Genomic DNA, 21,587 nt, shown 5'->3' with positions numbered 1-21,587 from the left:
TGGGATCGAACTCCCAACCTCATGGGCAAAGCTTTCAGGCGGCTGCCTTACCACTCTGCGCCACAAGAGGCACAAGAGGGGGAGAAATAAAGAAATGAAAAAGAGAGTAATTAGATTAAAACTTTTGTCTTAGCAATCATTAATTTGAATGTTTCATGGACCTTGCTGTTCCTCAGGCTGTAGATGAAAGGGTTCAGAAATGGCGTCACCACACAATAAAAGACAGATACAACTTTGTCTGAATCGCGGATGCCCCTTTCTGAAGGCCTGACATACATATACATGACTGAACCATAATATATGGACACGACAATCAGATGGGCACTACAAGTTGAAAAAGCTTTTTGCCTTCCTCCAGCAGATGACATCCTCAATATGGCAACAATGATGTTAACATAAGACACCACTATCAAGGAGAAGCAACCAATCACCATCGAACTAATGAACAAAAAGAAGAAAAATTCAGTGAACGACTTATTCCCACATGGAAGAGTCAGCACTGGAGCTAGGTCACAGAAGAAATGGTTGATTCTATTGGGTCCACAAAATGGCAGCCTACAGAGCATAATAGTTGGTGATATTGGTACCAGCAGTCCTCCAACCCAGCATGCAACAGACAAATTTCTGCATGTTCTTGAATTCATTCGAGTGGTGTAATTCAGAGGGATACAAATGGCTAAGTAGCGGTCATAAGCCATGAGTACTAGTAGGAAGTTTTCTGTCAGTCCCAGGAAGAGGTTGAAATAAAGTTGTGTAAAGCAACCCACAAAGCTAATAAATTTTTCCTCTTTTAAGAAGTCCACCAGCATCTTGGGGGTGGTGTTAGTCATATGCCCAATCTCAATCAAGGACAAGTGGCTGAGGAATAAGTACATGGGGGTGTGGAGCTGTTGATGGAGCTGGACAATAGTGATGATTATGATGTTTCCACATATGGTCAGTACGTAGGCCAGCAGGAAGAGTATGAGGAGAAAAATCTGAACTTCTGAAGGGTTGGAGAAACCAACGAGAACGAATTCGCGTATAGAAGTTTGGTTTTCTGACAACATTCCTGTATTTTAGGAGATTAAAAGAGAGAGAAAATATAAGTTTGATAAATTACTCATCAATTATTTCTTCTTTTCATAGGCATAATGTCATTTTACTAATAAGCATCATAAACTGCAGCTGTCACAAAATGGCAACAGCCTATAAATGGTAAAAGAAAAGGCATAGCCTTATTTCATATAACGATTCCTAATGGGTGACACATAACATCAACATTCACTTTTCTAGGATACAACTTGAGCAAGTTTACCCACCCCATAGCTTGGGGTGGTTAAAAATGCCTTAAAATAGAGGAGGGTCCTCTTTGACCACCAAAGAAACTGGGCAGCTGGTGATGAACAAAAGTCATTTGGAAGAGAAAAGAGGATAATTAAGTAAGACTGAGTAAAAAAGCTGGTAGGTTTCAATCCACTGATTTGCATACTATCAGTATTATTCCACATTTTAAGTATTGTAGCATTCACTGAATAGCAAATGGTAGCCTGACCTTGTCAGATCTCAGAATCTAAGCAGAATCAGCTGTGTTCAGTATTTGTGTGGAAGACTGCTAAGGAATACCATGGTTGCTGTGCAGAGGCAAGCAATGGAAAATCACCTCTGAACATCTCTTGTCTTGGAAAAACCACGGGTTGCTATAATATGGCCATGATCTGAAGGCAGATTTTTTAAATGCCATTTTGATGCCTGAGGTAGAAAACCTTTAGAATGTTTATGTATGTTTATGTATTCTGATTTTTATTTTACAAATTAAAAACTGGTCTCCTCTGCTTGTCACTTGAACAGAATTACTAAAGCATTTCACAAAGGAGTTCAAATGACTAGCCCTCAGCCCCCCTTAACCTTGCTTCAACAACCATGAGGCCATGACTATGAAACTGTGAGCTTTACACTTTCTCCCACCACCAAAAAAGAGAGAGAAAGAAAGGCTGGCAATGGGCCCATATTAGTGTGAATATTTCACTTCTTGTAGATGATTGCTTACATGACCGTTTATGCACTGGGAACTTCACTGGCCCACCCCCTATCAGGAGCCCAGATAGGGGGTGGATAAGGTGCACCAGGTCAAGTGCTTCCCCGTGTGGGTGCAGGAAGATTTGGAGCAACGTGCCATGACTAAAACTCCAGCCTGCAGCCCGGAATGAAACCTCCAGTGCATAAACGGTCCACTTTGAGATGGAAGGGAAAAAAAAATAAAGAATCCAGCTTATCTCAAATACCACAAACATGTGCATTTTATCTTTGGCATTGGAGGGTAGGGTGGCACTCAATTTTTATTAACTTCAGTGAATGCTTCTGTTCTCTTTTGTCTGAACTCCATTTTTACAGGTTAGTCAAACACCATTTTCCACAGGCTTGGACAAAACCAACAATAATCATACCTACTTGCATTTTAGAGTTATTTACAGGAGGATCATCATTTCTTGCTCAGTGGCTTCCTGAAGACTGAACTTACACATACTTCCAAGTCAGGCATCTGAAAGCACATTTCATTTCGATCAAGAAGGGCTATTTTTGAAAGAAAAAAAATGTGAGAAATGTAAAATGATTTCTAGCCATTTTCCAGGTCAGCTACTCTTGTATCTAACTTCTGTTCTACAGAAATAAACCTTCTTGCCTGAAATGAAAATGAAAAGGATCACAATGTCCATTCTCAAGGCAAGTGGTCATTTTTTTCAAATTAGACATTCACCGATCATGGACATTCACATTTGAAAGCAATTTTGTGGACTATACTTCTAATATTAGAAGCAGTGCTAATGATGCTTCTCCTTTTAAATATAGAATCTGGTGCTCCTTCAGTAGCATTTTCTTAGATTTCCTTAGAGATTTCACACCAACTCAGGAGATCTAATTTATCAGATTCTCATTTAAATTATATGTAATCCGTATGATCATTTTTAAATAGTGTTTGTTGTTTAAACAATTATAGGAAAAGACAATTTGCAGTGAGAATATTAATGTATATGTGAAGTTTTTTATACATGATAAATATCACAATGCAAGAGGTTTGAGAAAAGATAAACATTATTATTGTTTCTATTGTCTGGGAAACTGGGGACTTGATTGGGTTTCTTTAGCTTCTTTTGTTTTCCTTTGGTATAACTTCCATATATTTTGGGATGCCTGATTTGTTTCCATAGCCAGTACAGATGGTGTACGTGTTTGCTTGTTTGTATGCAGACCTACCCCAAGGAATGCTGAATGCTAACCTGGTGGCCCTTGCCAAGTCAAAGGATGAGATCAAGGATGGGGAAAAGAGGGGAGAAATGGAAGATCCAGGAAACTACAAACCTGTTAGCTTGACATCTATACTTGGCAATATTTTAGAGCAAATCATCAAACATTTAGTCCTTGAGTAACTAGAGCAGATGGCTATGAGTCAGCACAGCATTCTGAAGAAAAAGTCGTTTCTAACTAATATTTTTTGTGAGAAAATTACTACTCTGCTGGGTCAGTGAAATACTGTGGATATATTTTATTTTTATTTCAATAAAGCTTTTGACAAGGTCCCTGATGATATTCTTGTCAACAAGTTGGTAAAATACAGTATGGATCTTATTATTATTAGGTGGATCAATAAAGAGTGGCTGAACAAAGGCTGCAGTTGACGCGGTTGGGAGGCGGGCCAAAGGGACGCTACTGCTTCGGCCGAGGGACGCCAGCATGCATGCTAGCGTGCGTGCCAGCAGCAGCAAGAAAGGCGGAACCAGGTGCTTTTAAGAAGTGCTTTGTGCTCGGGGATGCCATTATTGCCACTGGAAGAGAGCCGGAGGACAGACACCCGCCCTCCCACGTTGGATAGTTCTTTGTTCTTTATTCGTCACAGCTGTGGAATAGGGGCACGAGATTAAATATTTTGGTGCAGGGACCAGTTTGCATACTGGTCCTTGAGGAGGGGGTCTCTATAAGAGATCAGCAAAAACCGAGCGCGGCCTAGCCTGGCTGGGAAGGCCAGGGGCTCGGAGCCAGGAGGCAGGGATGGTTGAACGAGGTGGACGCCCGACAGCTATCACTGGCCTCTTCCCGGGTGAGGGCTTCAAGGGGCAAGAGATCCTTCCTCCAGGCTGGGAGGATGGCTGACCCAGGGCACCCCTTGAGCCTGTGTTAGCAGCCAGATGGCTGCACGGGGATTATTCTATATCTCGTGCCTGGTCAACCCTTGGTTCAGTTTGGTTATTAAAAGCTGTGGCCTTGTTTATGCCAAGTCATCGAGTCGCATGGTCATTTGGCCCTATACTAACATACCAGTCAACTGATTGACAGATTGAACCCAACGGGTGTTTGTTAATGGTTTGTCATCCTCTTGGAGAGGAGTGTCGGGTAGAGTGCCTCTGGGATATATTTTGGGCCTTGCGTTGTTCAACATTTTTATAATGGAGTATGTTTTGTCCCTGCTGGGACACCATAGACAGACAGACAGGAACCAGAATTGCTGGGATATCATAGGTGGAGAGGAGTTGGGCACTTCTACACAGGCCTGTTCTAGCCTCGCCATTGATGGAACCCGTGGCAAATAAGGAAACACAAATATATCCACATTCCCTTGCCATGGGCCCCAGAAGGGCCTAAAGCGGGCCAGGGCGAGAGGGGGGTGAGCCAGCGTTGATATCATGTGTTAGCCCCACTGCCATATGAGCACCAGCCTGGTGTCAGGAACCAAGCAGTTGGGGACCTCACAAACTCATGCCAAAGTCATCACCATTGGGCTTCAGTGGGAAGCTTTAAGTGAGAAGTCTTTATTTGGAAAAGTCAGCAAAGTAAAGTCCACACATTGCATATGCTCACAGACAGCAAGTTTTGACAGCGACACTGTAGTAGGGGGTGGCAGGACCTATATACCTGGGCTGTGGGAAAGGGGTAAGGCAAGAAACCAACTTTGGTGGGAATTCACACAGGAAAGTTGGAAAGTTTGGGCATTCACAAAGGAAAGTTGGATCACAGCGTCCTTTGATATGGAGTGGTGTTAAAGCAATTTCCCCATCTGTTGTTTTGGACTCTGGAGAAGGCAGCCTTGAAGAAGGGAGATAGCAAGGTGCTGTGGAAACCCGGGGAGGCCTTTGAAATGCAAGCTGACAGCAAGAGGACAGCATCTCTGAGACCCATGGAGATGCCAGAATCGGGCGGGAGCCCTGGGAAGTATTGGGGAGAAGAATAGGGGATCCTGGGCAGGAACGAGGGGTTCATGACACCTGGCCTTTTCTCCCCAGGTGGAATTGGTCACAGAGAGCCTACCACCTTCTTAAACTTCTCTCTCTGATTATGTGGATGTCTCCAGGAATGTGAAAGAGGACCTTAGGTTTGAAATTATTAATAATCAGCCCTCACTCACATAGCTATTTCAGCTGGGGCTCAAATGATGTTCCAATCACTAATTTCCATCATTTATTAATATCCTACAATACATGCATATAGCCTAAAATAGAAAAATTGTGTGTGCATTTGTTTAGTTTCCTCAGAAACATAGCCCATGGAGTTAATCAACAGAGGTAAAAAATTTTATTTATGATTTGAACAAAACACTGAGGAAAGTATAAGTAGCAACATTCAATTCCATTGAACTTTCCAATGGTCCTATTTTTAGAAACGGAATCCTTTAGTTGCAAATTTACTATTCACAGCTTGCTCTAAGCAGCTGTTCCGCACAGTTCCATCCAGTCATAAATCCTCATTTTTTGCTCCATTGCATCCTATCTGTAATTTTCAATAGCTGTTCTCTTTAAAACCCAAATTTCAACATTCTGTCAACTTTCATTGGTGGCTTTTGGACAGAGAAGGATGTTCTTATGGGAAGGATGTTCAGGAAGTATTGCTGAGCAGACCTAAGCCAATATTTATTCAAGCTGAACTCTTTGGCATTATATAGAACAGTCTAAGAATATTTTCAGAGAGTAGGAAAGATAAATGAGGATTTTTCTTCCTTTCTTAAACCTCCTCCCACCCCCTTCTGTGAGCCTAAAGATGCCTGTTAAAAGTTGAATGTACACTGCAATATTTTCATTTGCATCCTCCCTTTGTTTCTGAATTCCAAATAATTAAGAGGTACCTTTTTGTCCTTACATGTATATATGACATTCTAATGCTGAGGAGACCACCACCATGATGAGCTTGTGGGCACTCTTGGGATTTTGAGATAGGGTAATGGACACCAGCACACAATGATTTCCAGGGAGACTGGACCAATCACAAGACAGTTGCCATGGGCACCTTCCCAACATATTTGAAAGCCACCCATCCTCTCATTTCAAGAGGCACCTATTTCTGAATGAACATTTCCTCAAACCTAAAGCTGTCATGGGAACTTCTGCACTGATCCCTATTCCAATTGTACTAATCTGGGGAAGAAGCAACTTGTTGCCATGAGCCATATAATAAACATTCTGGTACCTCAGTGCCCTGTTAGGGATCAGTATTCTAGATCCTCTGCTTTACTTCTCCCTCTGCTACATTCTTCAAGTAACTGAAAATAACACATGCCTACTTAAACAGCTGTCTATCATACAAAACATGAATGAACCTTGAAAGCAAGGTTTGAGTCCAGTGGCCCCTTTAAGACCAATAACATTTTGTTCTGGGTATAAGCTTATTTCATTCCATTCATTGCAATCACTTGTTTCACCTTGCCCCTTTCCTAGCCATAGCCCAGTTTTAAATTATTCTTTGAATAATTTGCATGCCTGATGACAATTGCCTTTACAGCATCTTTCACTTGCTGGTTCCTCAGCGTGAAGATGAATGGGCTTAGCAAAGGGGTCAAGACCGTGTTGACCAAGGAAACCATCTTATTAACAGAAGGGTCGCTTCCAGAAGGCCGTACGTACATGAAGATGCAGCTGCCGTATCCAAGACTTACAACGATGAAATGTGAGGAGCAGGTGGAAAAAGCCTTGTGACGTCCTGAAGCAGATGGGATCTTGAGAATGGTTCTGATTATGTAGGTGTAGGACATCATGGTGAGAATGAAAGATCCCAGCAGAACGGCTGTGGAGGAGAAGAAGCTTGCCAGCTCCACCAGGCTGGTGTCAGTGCATGCGAGTTTCACCAAGGCCACACTGTCACAGAAAAAGTGGTCAATACTGTTGGCATGGCAGAATGGTAGTTGTGCAACCAGGATGGTGGGGAGGATTGTGGCTAAAAAGCCAGCAGCACAAGAACCCACTACTAGCCAGAGACAAAGCTGAGAACTCATGACTGTGGCATAGTGCAGTGGGTTGCAGATAGCCATGTACCGATCAAATGCCATGACAGCCAACAGGGCAAAGTCACTGCTTCCCAAAAAGAAGAAGAAATAGCACTGGGCAATGCATGCTGGGTAGGATATGGTTTTGTAACCTAGTAAGAGGCTCACCAGTACTTTAGGCACTATTGAAGTTGTAATGAGGATCTCCAAGCAAGAAAGGTTCCACAGAAAGAAGTACATAGGGGTGTGCAGGTGATGGTTGTAAATAACAACAGTGATGATCATTGTGTTCCCTGCTAAGGTAAGGAGGTAGGAAGCAAGAAGGAAAATGCCCAGGAGGCACTCCTGCTGGTGAAATTGAGGGAAATCAAGTAGGATGAATTCTGTAATAAAAGACTGGTTTTCCATCGTTGCTCCAGGAGTTTCTGCACTGATATGGTGAAAATAATTCATAGCATATCAAGAAATAGAGAAGAAATGTATTAACAGAGAATAGTCCATTTGAACGTTGTTAAAGAATCATTTTTTAAGGGAATACCTTACATTTCTCTTATTGGATCTTGCTACCTTCTTGGAAAAAAGTGAAGGAGGAAGAGAAGAGAAGGAATAGAACAGGCAAACAGAAGATTGGAGTATACATATGGAGAACAGCAAGAGAAACCAATGCAGAGCAAGCATAATGATATTTTATATCCAACAGTTCACAGAGGCAGAATAGGGAGAATTTTGTTCCAGAATCTTAGGTACCTGTATCTTTGACCATGAGGTATGCAAATAGAATGGGACCTGCTTCTGATACAATTCAGTAGTTGGTGTAAGAAAAGACATCACTTTTTGAGATGATAGAACATAGATGAAAAGAGAGATGGCATGCATAGTCCACATGCCGAGAGGGTGAACTACACTTAAGCAGCATTGAAAAAGAGAAAACTTACAGATGTTTCAGTTGACATCTTTTATTGATTGAAGTGGACTGATTTCAGTTCTGCTGTCTGAGCTGTTGGAATATGAGGGGTAAAGAGAGGGGAGGAACTATTTTGTAAGAATATTCAAGTTAGGAAACCCCCGAGCTTTAGCCAACAATGAATCTTTGGCTAAAGTATTTCCTCCTATTCTAGCCCTCATCTTCCTACAAAATATCTTCAACTGCAACAAAGCTTTGTGATATTCTTAACTATTCTAAACCTGCATTGATTTGGAGATGGGCTTAATTTCTCCTAGTCTTCTGAAAGACTTGAGAGGTGTATTAAAAGAACACAATTTGGTTTTTCTGTACCTTCATAAGGAGCTTTCTCAGAAACCCTTTCTCTGCTGGTATCCCATCCTACTATGTCATTTCCTCACATATATCATTTTAAAATGTAGCTTCCTGCGTTAATAATATTAGGTTGTTTTAAGAACAGAGAGATACCCAATGTTGTTTAAATGGAATGTATCCTTGTGGTGGATTTTATAAAATGTGAAAATGTTTCATAGAACCATTCTCAAGAGACTGTGATCATCACTTCAGGGACTAAATTAAGTAGAGAATGATAACACAAAGTACAATACGATAAGTTTTGTTTTGTATAAGAGGACTGTGCTAGAAGTTCAGATTTCATCATCTATTTCACTCAGTCCTTCCAAATTCCCTTCCATTATGATCTTCAGTGGTCAAAGATGTCCTGTTCCTCTCATTATCCCCAACAGAAAAACTGAAGAGTTGGTTTTTACATGTCCCTTTTTCCAACCAGGAGTCTCTAAGTGGCTTATAATCACCTTCCCTTCCTCTCCCCACAACAGACACCCTGTGATGAGGGTGAGGCTGAGAGAGCCTTGATAATACTGCTTGGTTAGGACAGCACTATCAGGCCTTCAAAGATGGAGGTCCTGTGGTTGGGCAGGAAAGGTCTAAGACAGGAAGTGCACTTACCCAATCTGAATGGAATACAGCTATCAATGGTGTACTCTGCTGAGAACCTTGGGGTGATCCTTGATGCCTCCCTTTCCATGGAGGCTCAGATCATGTCGGTAGCACGGCTGGTATTTTGCCACCTTCCCCAAGCCAACCTACTGGCACCCTACTTGGCCCCAGAACATCTAGCCATAGTGATCCATGCTTCTGAAACTTGTTCTACACTGGCCTGTCCTTATCCTTGATCTGGAAACTACAACTGGTCCAGAACATAGCTGCCAGGGTCCTAACAGAAACACCTTGGAGGCTCCACATCCAGCCTATCCTCCAGCAGCTGCGTGGCTTCTGGTTAAATTCCTGATCAAGCTTAAGGTTTTGGTTATTACCTTTAAGGCCATATGTTGTCTGGGCCCAGTACACCTGAGGGATCACCTTTCTGCCTACACCTCTCAGGAAGGCTTGCTCTCCTCTGCCTCCAAACCTCCTGATGGTCCCTGGCCCCAAGGAAGCCCAATTGACCTCAACCAGGGGCAGAGCTTTCTCTATCCTGGACCCCACCTGTTGGAATGAGCTCCCAGGGGAGATCATGGCCCTGATGTAACTTGAACAGTTCCGTGGGTTCTGCAAAAGGGAGCTCCTCTGCCAGGCATTTGGTTGAGGTTGACCTGAACCACTGCTTCCCATTGGTTCCCAAGCCTTCCTCCACCTACGACAATCACAGCAGACCCTCCCAACTCACTGGGCCTTCAGTACAAGTTGATTCAATGTTCTCCTCAGTGTTCTACCATTTTATAATGTTGTTTGATTGTCAGTTGGGCATGTTTTGGCCAAAATAAGATGTGACACCATGCTTTGGTATTAACAGAATCACAGCTTTTATTAACAACTCCCAACTCCATCAGAGAGTGGGTCCAGCATGAGAAACATTATGTATGAACCCCACAGCCATCTGGCTGCTCAATTTGGGGGTCCATAGGAGCCATGGGACCCACTCTTTTCCGAGCTGGGAGAGCAGGCCCCTTGCCTTTGGATTCCCCTCTGTGGGAGGTGACCAATGGGGCCAAGGAGGCACTCACCTTTTTCTGTCATAACTCAGTTTGCCTAGCCACGAGCCCCTGGCCTCCCAGATGGGTAGAACAAACTCATTATATGCCAGTCTCTTATGGAGATCCCCAAGTTCCAGGTAGTGCCAGTATGCAAACTGGAGCCCCTGACTACTGGTCTTGGTCTTGAGCCCTCTTAAACCACTGTGATGATTGAAACTCAAACTCCAAACGGTAACAATGCTATAACAGTAGGGACAGGGTGGGAGGGGTGCAGCTCCAGTGGTTGTGGCGGGCAAAGAGGGAGAGCTTGGGCCTCATGGTGCCTTAAATAGGTGCCCGCACACCCACCAGCATATTGGGTGTGCTCATGCTACCACATACGCTTCTCCCACTCACCCTCTGCCATGCCTCTTCTGGCCGGCCTGACACAGTGTCGACAGGCATCCCTGGTTCAATTGTTGATTAGTATTATCGTTATATTACAATTATGAACTGTGTTACCTGTATAGTTACTGTTCTGTGTGAACCACCATGAGCCATTGGGGAGGGTGGTATATAAATACAATAATAAGTGATTATATTTTATCCAGAGTTGTACTGTGTTATGAGATTTTTAATTATACAGGTATTATTTGTTTCTTCATTTCTTCATTCATTCCTATATGTGCTTTGACCTCAGTAAGAAAATAAGTCTTTGTATCTTAAAGTATAGAGGATTGGTTCCAGAATCATAACATATTGTAAGAAATCAGGCATCACAAGAAATAGAAATACAAAAACTTGAACACTTAAACGATGTTAACATTAGAAATTGAGCAAAATTATTTAGCATCTTAATTGGAAATTATGTTCCAATCTTAGCTTTTCTGATTAACTGTTCCTTGACATTCAGACGTGGTTTCAGAATTATGATGTAGCATTTTGGTAAAAAGATAAACCCTAGTAAGCCTGTGCTGGAAACCAAAATAGAGAAGATCTCCACAGCTACCATATATTTCCCTTTGGTGCTCAGGTAGGTTGGCACAAAAGATGCCCAGACACTACAAAAGATAAGCATGCTGAAGGTGATGTATTTAGCTTCATTAAAAGCATCAGGTAGTTTTCTAGCAAAAAAAGCTACAGTGAAACTGATGAAGGCTAACATACCCATGTAAGCCAGGACAGTATAAAACATGATGACTGACCCTTCATTACATTGCACAATGATCTCTCCAGGCTGTGAGTGCATGTTCAGCTCTGGAAAAGGGGGAGAGGTCCCCAACCAAATACTGGAGATACCAACTTGAACGAGAGAGCAAGAGAGCACAATGACATATGACAGTCTCTTTCCTAACCATCCTCTAAGGTTGCTGCCTGGTTTGGTATCCATGAAAGCCCAAACCACAGTGATGGTTTTAGCCAGCACACAAGAAACAGCAAAAGCAAAAACAATGGCAAAAGCCATTTGTCGGAGAAGACAGTTCACCTTTCCAGGTCTTCCAATGAATAACAAGGGACACAGAAAACAAAGCATGAGGGAGATGAGGAGTATGTAGGTCAGGTCCTTGTTGTTGGCTTTGACTATTGGTGTATTCTGGTGCTTAACGAAGACCGCTAGAACCCAGAGATTGGTGAAGAAAAACAGGACAGCAAAGGAAGCCAAAACTCCTCCCAAAGGCTCTTCATATGAAAGAAAAACAATAATCTTTGGAATACATTCATCCCTGTTTCTGTTTGGATACTTGTCATCTGAGCATTTGTTGCACTTCTTTGCATCTGAAACCCAGAATATTTGTTTAGTATCAAAACTTTTTATTTCACTGGATCCTTCATGTATTACTTGGTGCTTTTTTACTTCTGAAAGAAATTTCTTGTACCAAATGAAGGCTACCAAAAGAAAACTCTGCCATTAGTTCAATGCCAACCACAATTTACTGGAATATTTCACACAATTTTCCATTTTGGGTGTAAGCTACAAAATCCATGATACTAAGTTGAAATAAATATTCATTATCTTTGAAATAAACAAACAAATAATTGAATAAAATGTTTTTGCTCTTTCATGGTACTGACCTTTAGTGAGTTTGGTGGAAAACTTGTGATGAGACCTCAAGAACATCTTAGAAGATTTCTTATGAATGTTTATGGGATGGCAGTGAAGGTCACAAAAAAGGAATATTTTTTATGTCTATTACCTCCTCTAACTCACAGCTGACCATCTCAGGGTCCTATTCTTGACTACTTCAGCCCACTCTCCTTGGCTGGTGTGGAAAGAACTCTGGCAGTTTTCCATCCAACCATATACCCCCTTGATGCATGTCCTTCATGGCTGGTGGTGACTTATACCCCCCTCTGGGAGATTATTAACCTGTCTATGATTTCAGTGACCTTCCTGGAGAGATTAAATGTGGCTGGAGTTATGCCACTTTTGATAAAATTGGAGCTGGACCTATACAACACAGCCAATTATCTCCTGGGTAAGGTAGTTGAGTATGTTGCAGTTGAGGAGTTACAGAGTTTCCTGGATCAAACATCAGTCCTTGATTCATTCCAGTCTAGCTGCTAATCCAGCCACAGGGTAGAGACAGCTCTGGTCACCCTTTCAGGTAGTCACCATCTCTTGATATGATTTTCTTGACCAGAGTCCCAAAATTCCCTACAAAGACTTGTCCTGATTTTGTCTTGTTCATTCCCCCTTCTGTTCTCCAGCATTGGAGTCATCTGGCTCCCTATCATGTGCTCAGTTGTTGTGGCTGTTTCTTACCAAATGGATGTCAACTGTAAACTTTAATGATAAGAACCATTCTATGTGAAACTGAATTGCATATATGGTGTCGGGAGAGATTTTGCTTCTGTAATTGATCTACATTTTGATTTCCCTTTGTCTTCAGCAACAGGATTCTTGTGAAGACATTTGTACTGTCCTGAATAAACTACTAGGTTTCTAGGCAGAACTTTGCGTGCCTTCCCTTGGAATATTTGCTATGGAACATGACAGCTCTTACAAACTATCTCTAGAGGCAGCTGGGTCTAGGAGAGACTTGCTGGTCTTGACAGCAGCATTCAACACTGCTACTAGCACAATACCTAGCCAACAAAAGGGATTCAAGGAACAGCCCTTAAATGGCTGCAGTCTTTTCTTCACCTCTCAGTGGCAGGTCCTGGTATTCAGAGTCTCACAGGGAGCTATTCTCTTCCCACTGTTATTTACATATACATACACCCCCCTCACCCAGCTGGTCTGCAGTTTTGGCCTGGACTATCATCAATACACTGATGAAACCTAGATAATTCTGTTGGTAATTCTGTCCACACCCCCGGCCATAGTGGACTAGCTCAAGTAGGATCTGCTGAATTTAAATCCAGCTAAGCTGAGACCATTGCATCTGCATGACAATTTTCCTACTACACCCCCAAATAGCATTAAGGTTGCTAGCACCAAATAAGTAGAACTGCCCTCAACTAGAGTCAGGCCTATTTTTGGTCCTTGCTCTGGCCCAGAAAATGTCTGGATAATTCTTTCTTTAAAGGAATGATATGGATTGTGTGGATTTGTGCTGTTGAAAAGAAAGTCTATCATTTAGTCTTTGAGAACCATTGTTACTATATTCTTATATTTTTTTTTCTGTGAAGGAAAAGGAAAGCAAACAAATATTACCTGTTTTCTTAAAGGTCTGCAAGCTTATTTTTTAGCCTGCCTCACAGAAACCATAATTGGGCCAGAGTTATAAAAGCACTTACTGTGTGACAATTACAAAAAAAAAATTAAATAAAATCCAGTGTTCTAAAGAGGTTCTGACCTGTTTTGTTAGAGATGGTTCCTTCGGGACATGGAGAACACTCATAGCAACAAACCGGTTTCCCTTCTGGAACCACCTTATAGTTTCCAGGATAGCAGTGGCTAGTGCAAATGGAACATGGTGTTGTCTGTACACACATAGAAAAAGGAGGGGAACAATTCAAAGTCATAAAGCATGCATTCAAGATGGTGCTCTGATTGAAAAGTTTGTCATTGTAGCAAGCCTGGTGCTCTGGAAATCCAATAACCAGAGCATGGTGCTTTGGAAACCCTGCCAGGAATCCATATAACTGCCAGTCAATTAAGACTTTTGTGTGTTCCAAACCTGGAGGGATCAGGAGAAAAGGAGGGTATGCGTGTGGGAGTGGGAGACATTCCTGGAAGTGCTGTCCAATTTGTGGCACCAGCATGGCTCTTCCTTGCTTTCGATTACAGTATATTATCAAAAACAGAGACCATTTCCACATAAGGAAAATGTTTCTGGACAGCCTTTGCATGTTGGCGGCACATAGAGCCCCCTTCACATAATGTTGCCAACATCCCAAGGCAGTCCAGTAGCCAAGTCACGATTTGGCACTCGTGATTTCAGGAATCATAATATCTGGATTTATCACCCTAAATAGTGCAAACCACTCATGAGCAACCAGTGAGCAACCGGGAATAAGACCATGTTTGTCCCACCCTTGCACCTACCTTCCCCACTCCATTTCCTGCTCTGAGTAATGTTTTTTGTATTTTTTTTTATGGTGTGGTCCATGATACAGAACAACAGTAAACCTTCATTGAGATCAGTCAGACAAAATACAGCCCGTTTTTTTTTATTATTTTTGGGAGGTGGGAAATGAGCTGGGAATGATGGGGGGGGGGGGCGAATGATCCAGCAGCCTTCTCCCAGGAGTCTGAGCACCTTGTTTTAAAACCAACCATTAGCACAATATGTCCTTTTGGGGTTCAGTTACCTTGTTCAGCATCTCAGAAATTCACCCAGACAGAAATAAACTTAAAAAGGACAATAATTACAGAAGTGTTTGGGTGGGGAATCATTCTGGCATTCCTGCATAGCAATGGGCCAGTGTTTATTTATATTAAAATGCTTCTGTATTGTGGCATTACAGCATAGCAATGTGGAATTGACTTTTTAAAAAACAATAATTAATTTTGCGCAGGAGGGGGGAGGGAGAAATTTTCAGTCCACAAAAGAACTGTTGTGCTGTGATTGGTGGCTTGCTGTGATTGACAATCCAAGGAGAGGAGAAGTTCAGCTTGTTATACCTAGCATCGGAAATGGTAAGAGTATTTTGATAACACACTGAGATTCCAGTGGCATCTTTAAGACCAACAAAACTTTATTCCATAAATCTTGGTTGATCTTAAAATTGCCTTTGGATCTCAATGTGTCTTGATGCTTCAGACCTAGACGGCTACACTCTTGAGGATATTTTCATGGATGAGCCCACAATTCTGTTGAAACAGACAGTTTGTCATCACCTGATTAAATCTGGTCGGCCATTGAATGTTGCCTTTGGGAATGTTAAGCTCCACACTAGAAGAATCCAGTCGGTTCACTGTTCCAATTCTGACTCTACTGGGCTTATTGTCTGTTAATATGATCCAGTTGATAATATCATATCTTGTTTCCAAACCTCTCTGTTCATTAAAGGACACTTCATCTCCTGCGCTATTGTTGAAATAGAGATTTTTCAAATAAGGATGCAGCTAGACATAAGGAGAAGATCCCAGAGATTAAAAATAGATCATGCGTATGATATGAAGATGCAAGCTAATAATTTTTTTTTGCCAGAATAAAAATATTGTCAGCATAGGAACACAGTCCATAATCAAAAGAGCATGTGTGGTGGAGTGGTTAAGAGAGGGGAGGCTCTAATCTGGAGAACTGGATCTGATTCCCCACTCCATTGGGTAACCTTGGGCTAGTCACAGCTGAGTTCTGTTCTCACTTGAGCAGTTTTGTTGGCCTATAAGCCTCGCTGACCTCACGGGTACCTGTTGTGAGGGGAGGAAGAAAAGACACTAGCCTTTTGGTAGTGAAAAGTGAGCTATAGAACCCAACTCTATCAAGAATGCAATAGCTAATGAATTTATGTACTGGGTTCCATGGGGGGGGGGGGCTCAGGCTTTATATATTTTTTAAATCAGAGAAGATTCTCTCCATATATAGCACTGGATTCTATAAACTCCAAAGGATGTACACAAATTGAATGTGTTATGAAATACCTCCGCAAACATTAAATGAGCAGAACATTGATCAGTTCTTTAAGAACTTACATGGCATAACTACATATACAATACATGCAGAAATATTTGCCATTACTGTTAGTAGTGCATATATATAGCATATATAGACTATCGGTCTTCATTATCTGAAGGAGAACATTATCTCCTAAATATATAGATCTGTAATGTCCAGAAGCAATCTCTTTGCAAAGTAATATATTCCAAGAATGTTCTATAATTCATCTCAGTGCTTAAACAGAGACTATGGGTCTATACATTCGAGAGAAGATTATTACCTCCCAAGGTTGCATATTCAGAATGTTTAGTCTGTCTCCATTCCTCACAGCTTTATGTCTTCTGGAGCTTGATGAATACATGGTATGCACAGCATGTGCCACTGCATAGACGGCATTATAGATACTGTAGCTGTAGATAGACATGTCCATTTCAAACACATTTCTAGGCAGGTCTTCTAAATTCTCCAGGCCAGTACACATAGAGGGAAAGAAATCGCGTAAACTGCATATGGTTGTCCAACAATCAAATATTATTTGCCAAAAATTCTGGATAATGCAGTCTCCCTCAAGAGACTGAATATCCAGATTCAGGAGAAATTTCTTGAATCCTGGAACCTCCCTATACTGGATGGCCAAGGACAAAGCACCATGAAATTTGACTGAAATATATCCGGAAGTGAAATCCCACTGAGTTGGTGTAATCCAAACTTTCCCACTAGGCATAAAGCCCCCAGGTAAGATATGATGTGACTGTCCATAGATGATACTAACATTGGTATTACTTTTGCTAAGCCTCTCCATAACTTCCTGGTCCAGCGATGAGAAATATTTGTATTGCAAAATATCATAGTCCCTATCACGTAGTCTTAAGGTGGTAGAAATACAAATGCCAAACTGTGTGAACATGGGTGAAATAGTCTTCAAAAAGGTATCTCCATCGTCACCTTCAAAAACTAGGAGCCCAATCCAGTTCCATTGAAAATGCAAGAGCAACTGAACGAGTGCTGAACATTGAAGATTTTGTTTGGGGATCATCTGGTAAATAAAAGGATATTGAGTCGTATCACTCAGTTCAGCTGACAAAAAGCCGTAAGTGAGCTGGAAAAAAAGGAGATGTAGAGAGCATGCTAATAACATCACATATATTCATTAAGACTATATATTTATTTTAAAACATTTGGTTTGATTACTATTAAGAAGAATAAGCTACTAGTGTCTTTGTGGTGTCTTTTCAGTTTCTTTGAATAATTTTGTTGTTGTTGTTAGGTGCGAAGTCATGTCCGACCCATCGTGACCCCATGGACAATGATCCTCCAGGCCTTCCTGTCCTCTACCATTCCCCGGAGTCCATTTAAGTTTGCACCTACTGCTTCAGTGACTCCATCCAGCCACCTCATTCTCTGTCGTCCCCTTCTTCTTTTGCCCTTGATCGCTCCCAGAATTAGGCTCTTCTCCAGGAAGTCCTTCCTTCTCATGAGGTGGCCAAAGTATTTGAGTTTCATCTTCAGGATCTAGCCTTCTAAGGAGCAGTCAGGGCTGATCTCCTCTAGGACTGACCGGTTTGTTTGCCTTGCAGTCCAAGAGACTCACAAGAGTCTTCTCCAGCACCAGAGTTCAAAAGCCACAATTCTTTGACGCTCAGCCTTCCTTATGGTCCAACTTTCACAGCCATACATTGCAACTGGGAATACCATAGCCTTGACTAAACGCACTTTTGTTGGCAGGGCAGCAGCAAGTTAATCTCTCAGGGCCCAAGTTGAAGTCATGCTGGAGGACTCTGCCCTCATCCTTTTATGCTTTGAGTCCTACCCATCATGCCCATGACAGCTGCTTCATATCTCCTCTATTGAGGCTTGTCCCTATGCAACTGATTGCAAGTACTGAAATCTGAGATGTGATGGCCTACATTCAGCTTGTGAATTCCCTCTAAACCTGTGCCAACATTATTGTTGTGGAACCAGGAATCCTGCAGGAGATAGGTCACTTAGCTGACTCTGAACTTTTACATATGCCTTTATCTGTAAGTCCTCATCTGATAGCTCAGCTGCAGTTGGCTGGTTATGGTAGAAGAAGAAGAAGAAGAGTTGGTTCTTATATGCCGCTTTTCCCTACCCGAAGGAGGCTCAAAGCGGCTTACAGTCGCCTTCCCATTCCTCTCCCCACAATAGACACCCTGTGGGGTGGGTGAGGCTGAGAGAGCCCTGATATTACTGCTCAGTCAGAACAGTTTTATCAGTGCTGTGGCGAGCCCAAGGTCACCCAGCTGGTTGCATGTGGGGGAGCGCAGAATCGAACCCGGCATGCCAGATTAGAAGTCCGCACTCCTAACCACTACACCAAACTGGCTCTACACCAAACTACACCATGGTAGGCATGGAATCCATCTGTTCTTTATCAAAGAAGTCATAGCTGTATCCCAAACCTGGCAATTCCATGACAAGAAGGAGGAGGAGGAGGAGGAGGAGGAGAAGGAGAAGGAGGAGAAGGAGAAGGAGAAGGAGAAGGAGAAGGAGAAGGAGAAGGAGAAGGAGAAGGAGAAGGAGAAGGAGAAGGAGAAGGAGAAGGAGAAGGAGGAGAAGAATTGGTTCTTATATGCAGCTTTTCCCTACCCGAAGGAGTCTCAAAGCAGCTTACAATCGCCTTCCCTTTCCTCTCCCCACATCAGACACACTGTGAGGTAGGTGAGGCTGAGAGAGCCCTAGTATTACTGCTCTATGAGTGCTGTGGCAAGCCCAAGGTCACCAAGCTGGTTGCATGTGGGGGAGTGTAGAATCAAACCTGGCTTGCCAAATTAGAAGTCCGGACTCCTAACCACCAAACCAAGCTGGCTCTCTTCACAACTTCACACTTCACAGGAATTACATGTTTAAAAGTACATTTCTAGGACAGCTGTTGTAGAATTCCATAGAAAGGAGAGAGGTATTTCTCTTCAAAAACATCCATCATGACCATGTACCTGTGGGAACTTGTAGAGGTTCAAAAGAGTTGCCAATATACTTGAGGTTTCAGAGGTCAGTCCCCCAACGATGGCCCATGGATGGTTCTCGGTATCACATTTGTAGTTAGGGATTCTGGCATGCTCAGAGGAAAGTAGGTTCATGGTCTGCTGATAAGTAATCTGAGGGTTACAGTAATTTTCAAATATGTGGAAGCCCAAGGTCATATTGGGCAAGAGATGAAGATTTCTATTGATCTCATTCACTGAAAACAGGAAAGCCAGGAGATGCTGGTGGTTCTTACGCATGAAGCTGTAATTATTAAAGAAAGATGAAATCTATCACATTTTTTCTCAATATCTCCTAATTCCTTGCCTCAATCTATTATCCTACAGTGGTTTAGTCCATGCAGCTCTCATGATCCTCAGCATCGTAACTGTGAGTGGTCAAAAGGACCACTCTCCTGCCTATTTCACTATCTGAAAAATTCTTTCACTTATATGGAGCCATATCTCAGGTCCCAGCTCCATTACTATTAGTAATGGTGTTCTGGTACCTTAGGAAGCCAGATCAACAGTTAAATGAATGACTTCACATGATCCTTTTCATCTTTGGAAGTCAGTATTAATTTAACTTTCATGAAAGGCTAATCACAACCTGCTGGCCATAGTATTCCGATTCCAATCTGTATGGAAGGTTAGATAATATCTATACTTCTGTTTCTCCTTTCAAAGTACTGGCTTCTAAAATGTTCTTAAAGAAGTTTGAAGTGACTTGCAACATATGGAAATTCTTAGGGGGCAGGGAGGAGCTCATAAAAGGAACTTCAAACAAAAGCAACACATTCTTCATATATCTCACTGCAGATTGGTGGATCTGTGGAAATACTCCTTGCTTTCAAAGAAGACTCAACACGCAGCTGAGTCTTAGGCTAAAACTAAGGTGACCAGATTTAAACATTGGTAAAGTGGGACACCATTGACCGGGGGGATTCTTGATTAAAAATTTGGTCTATATGGAGCAACAAAGTTTCATAGAACGCATAGAATGCAAAAATAGTATTGTAATATATATATTTTTAATTTCAACATAAGTACAATTTGCCAGGTGCCCCCAGATGTCCCTCCAAAAGTGGGACAATCTGGTCACCTTAGCTAAAACCCACTGTTGTCTCTAAGAAGTCCTACATACGTAGATTGGAACGTGGATAAGCATGGCTTTCTGTATAATTTGCCTCTCTAAATTTAAGCAGCTTCTCCAACATTCAAGGAAATGACATCATGGCTTACCCCAAAGAGTCCTATATGAAAAATAATGTGAGTGATTAAGTTAATGTGCATTAATTAAATGAAACCTCTACTTACGAAGCAAAAACCTCAAAAATCGGTTCCGGAAACAGAGTGAAATTCTGACTGCCAAACTCATATGTTGTATAGGAGAGGATACCACCGATCATGTACTCTCCTGGAATATAGTGTTTGTGCTGATAAAGAAAAGGTTTGGCAAGCATGCATTGTTTGTTATCAGATCGTTCACAGACACAGGAAGGCTTGAGGAGAAGCTGTAGCAGCAGTAGCAAAAAGGCCATCCTGAGTCCTGGGAACTTTCCCCCTGACATCAGAGAAATCCCTGTGCTCAATTTGAATCAGATGTTCTTCACTCTCAGGTCTTGGAAGATTCTGTGTGAAGCAGATGTCTGAATCTCCTGGCAATGATTAACCAATGATAAGAGCAGACACAAGTCTGTCTGCCTCAAGCAAAGACTTCTGTTAAAAAAAGACATACACAGAGAATATATTTATAGATCCACCCACAGAGCTCTTGAAAAAGTCTCTCTGATGGGCCTGGTGATGCACTTTGTTATTGAGATTTGCAGGTAACCACTAGTCACTCTTTCTAGATAGTCCTTAAGATAATTTCAGGAAAGACACAATTCCCCCTGGTCTATTTCTGTCTTTGAGCCACATAACGCTGAAAACATGTTTTTCTGATGAACAAAAAAAATTATCTGAGACTCCGTTAAAAGAAAGTTTCTCCAGATTCCCAAAATTAAGTTGGGCATAACTTGATTTTTCTGTTTGTTTAATTACAATTAAGTCACAGTTTATTTGAAAGGAATTAACTCCATAATTACTTTATTGGAAAGTAAAACCACTCTTCCTTGATTGTATAGGTATTTATTATTTTTCTGTCTATCATTTTTGCTTTACAATCATTTTTTAAATATTCTATTACTATAACAGTTCCTCTCCTTTTTAAAGCTTTGTCTATCTTATCAATAATTCTAGTTTTAGAACTCCCAGTTGTATACGTCTCTCCATCTTTATTCACATCTTTATTTTATACGTTTTCTTTTTTGCCTAACTTTTTCACAGAATATAAATAAATAGGGAAATTCCACCAGGGAGCACAGGATATCCAGTAACCATGCAAAGTAAACCATACCAAAATTAGAA

The 21,587-nt window shown here is 41.8% G+C and overlaps 3 protein-coding genes across 4 annotated transcripts; all 3 read right to left on the bottom strand.

The window, feature by feature from the left end:
- Positions 1-110: 110 nt before the first annotated feature.
- LOC143826249 (olfactory receptor 6N1-like) lies at positions 111-1,049 on the bottom strand. Its single transcript, XM_077314953.1, has one exon. The coding sequence runs from the start codon at positions 1,047-1,049 to the stop codon at positions 111-113; it is 939 nt and encodes a 312-aa protein (XP_077171068.1).
- Positions 1,050-5,571: 4,522 nt separating this feature from the next.
- Positions 5,572-7,633, bottom strand: LOC143825885 (olfactory receptor 6C75-like). Of its 2 annotated transcripts, XM_077314283.1 has the most exons (3): positions 6,731-7,633; positions 6,650-6,664; positions 5,572-5,893 (listed from the first exon to the last, which is right to left on the bottom strand). In XM_077314283.1, exons 1-3 carry the CDS (start codon positions 7,631-7,633, stop codon positions 5,765-5,767), a joined length of 1,047 nt encoding a protein of 348 aa, XP_077170398.1. In that variant the 3' UTR covers positions 5,572-5,764. The 2 variants fall into 2 exon arrangements, with proteins under 2 accessions (XP_077170398.1, XP_077170399.1); XM_077314284.1 differs by having other exon boundaries at positions 5,775-7,633.
- Positions 7,634-11,009: 3,376 nt separating this feature from the next.
- LOC143825331 (vomeronasal type-2 receptor 26-like) lies at positions 11,010-20,719 on the bottom strand. Its single transcript, XM_077313357.1, has 6 exons — positions 20,496-20,719; positions 19,152-19,443; positions 16,475-17,293; positions 15,464-15,659; positions 13,945-14,268; positions 11,010-11,920 (listed from the first exon to the last, which is right to left on the bottom strand). The coding sequence occupies exons 1-6, from the start codon at positions 20,717-20,719 to the stop codon at positions 11,010-11,012; spliced, it is 2,766 nt and encodes a 921-aa protein (XP_077169472.1).
- Between the last annotated feature and the right edge of the window lie 868 nt (positions 20,720-21,587).

The sequence above is a fragment of the Paroedura picta genome, chromosome 16, assembly GCF_049243985.1.
Source record: "Paroedura picta isolate Pp20150507F chromosome 16, Ppicta_v3.0, whole genome shotgun sequence".
Classification (NCBI taxonomy): Eukaryota; Metazoa; Chordata; class Lepidosauria; order Squamata; family Gekkonidae; genus Paroedura; species Paroedura picta.
The sequence above is the reverse complement of the archived record's forward strand: the minus strand, read 5'-3'. Positions and strand labels throughout refer to the sequence as shown.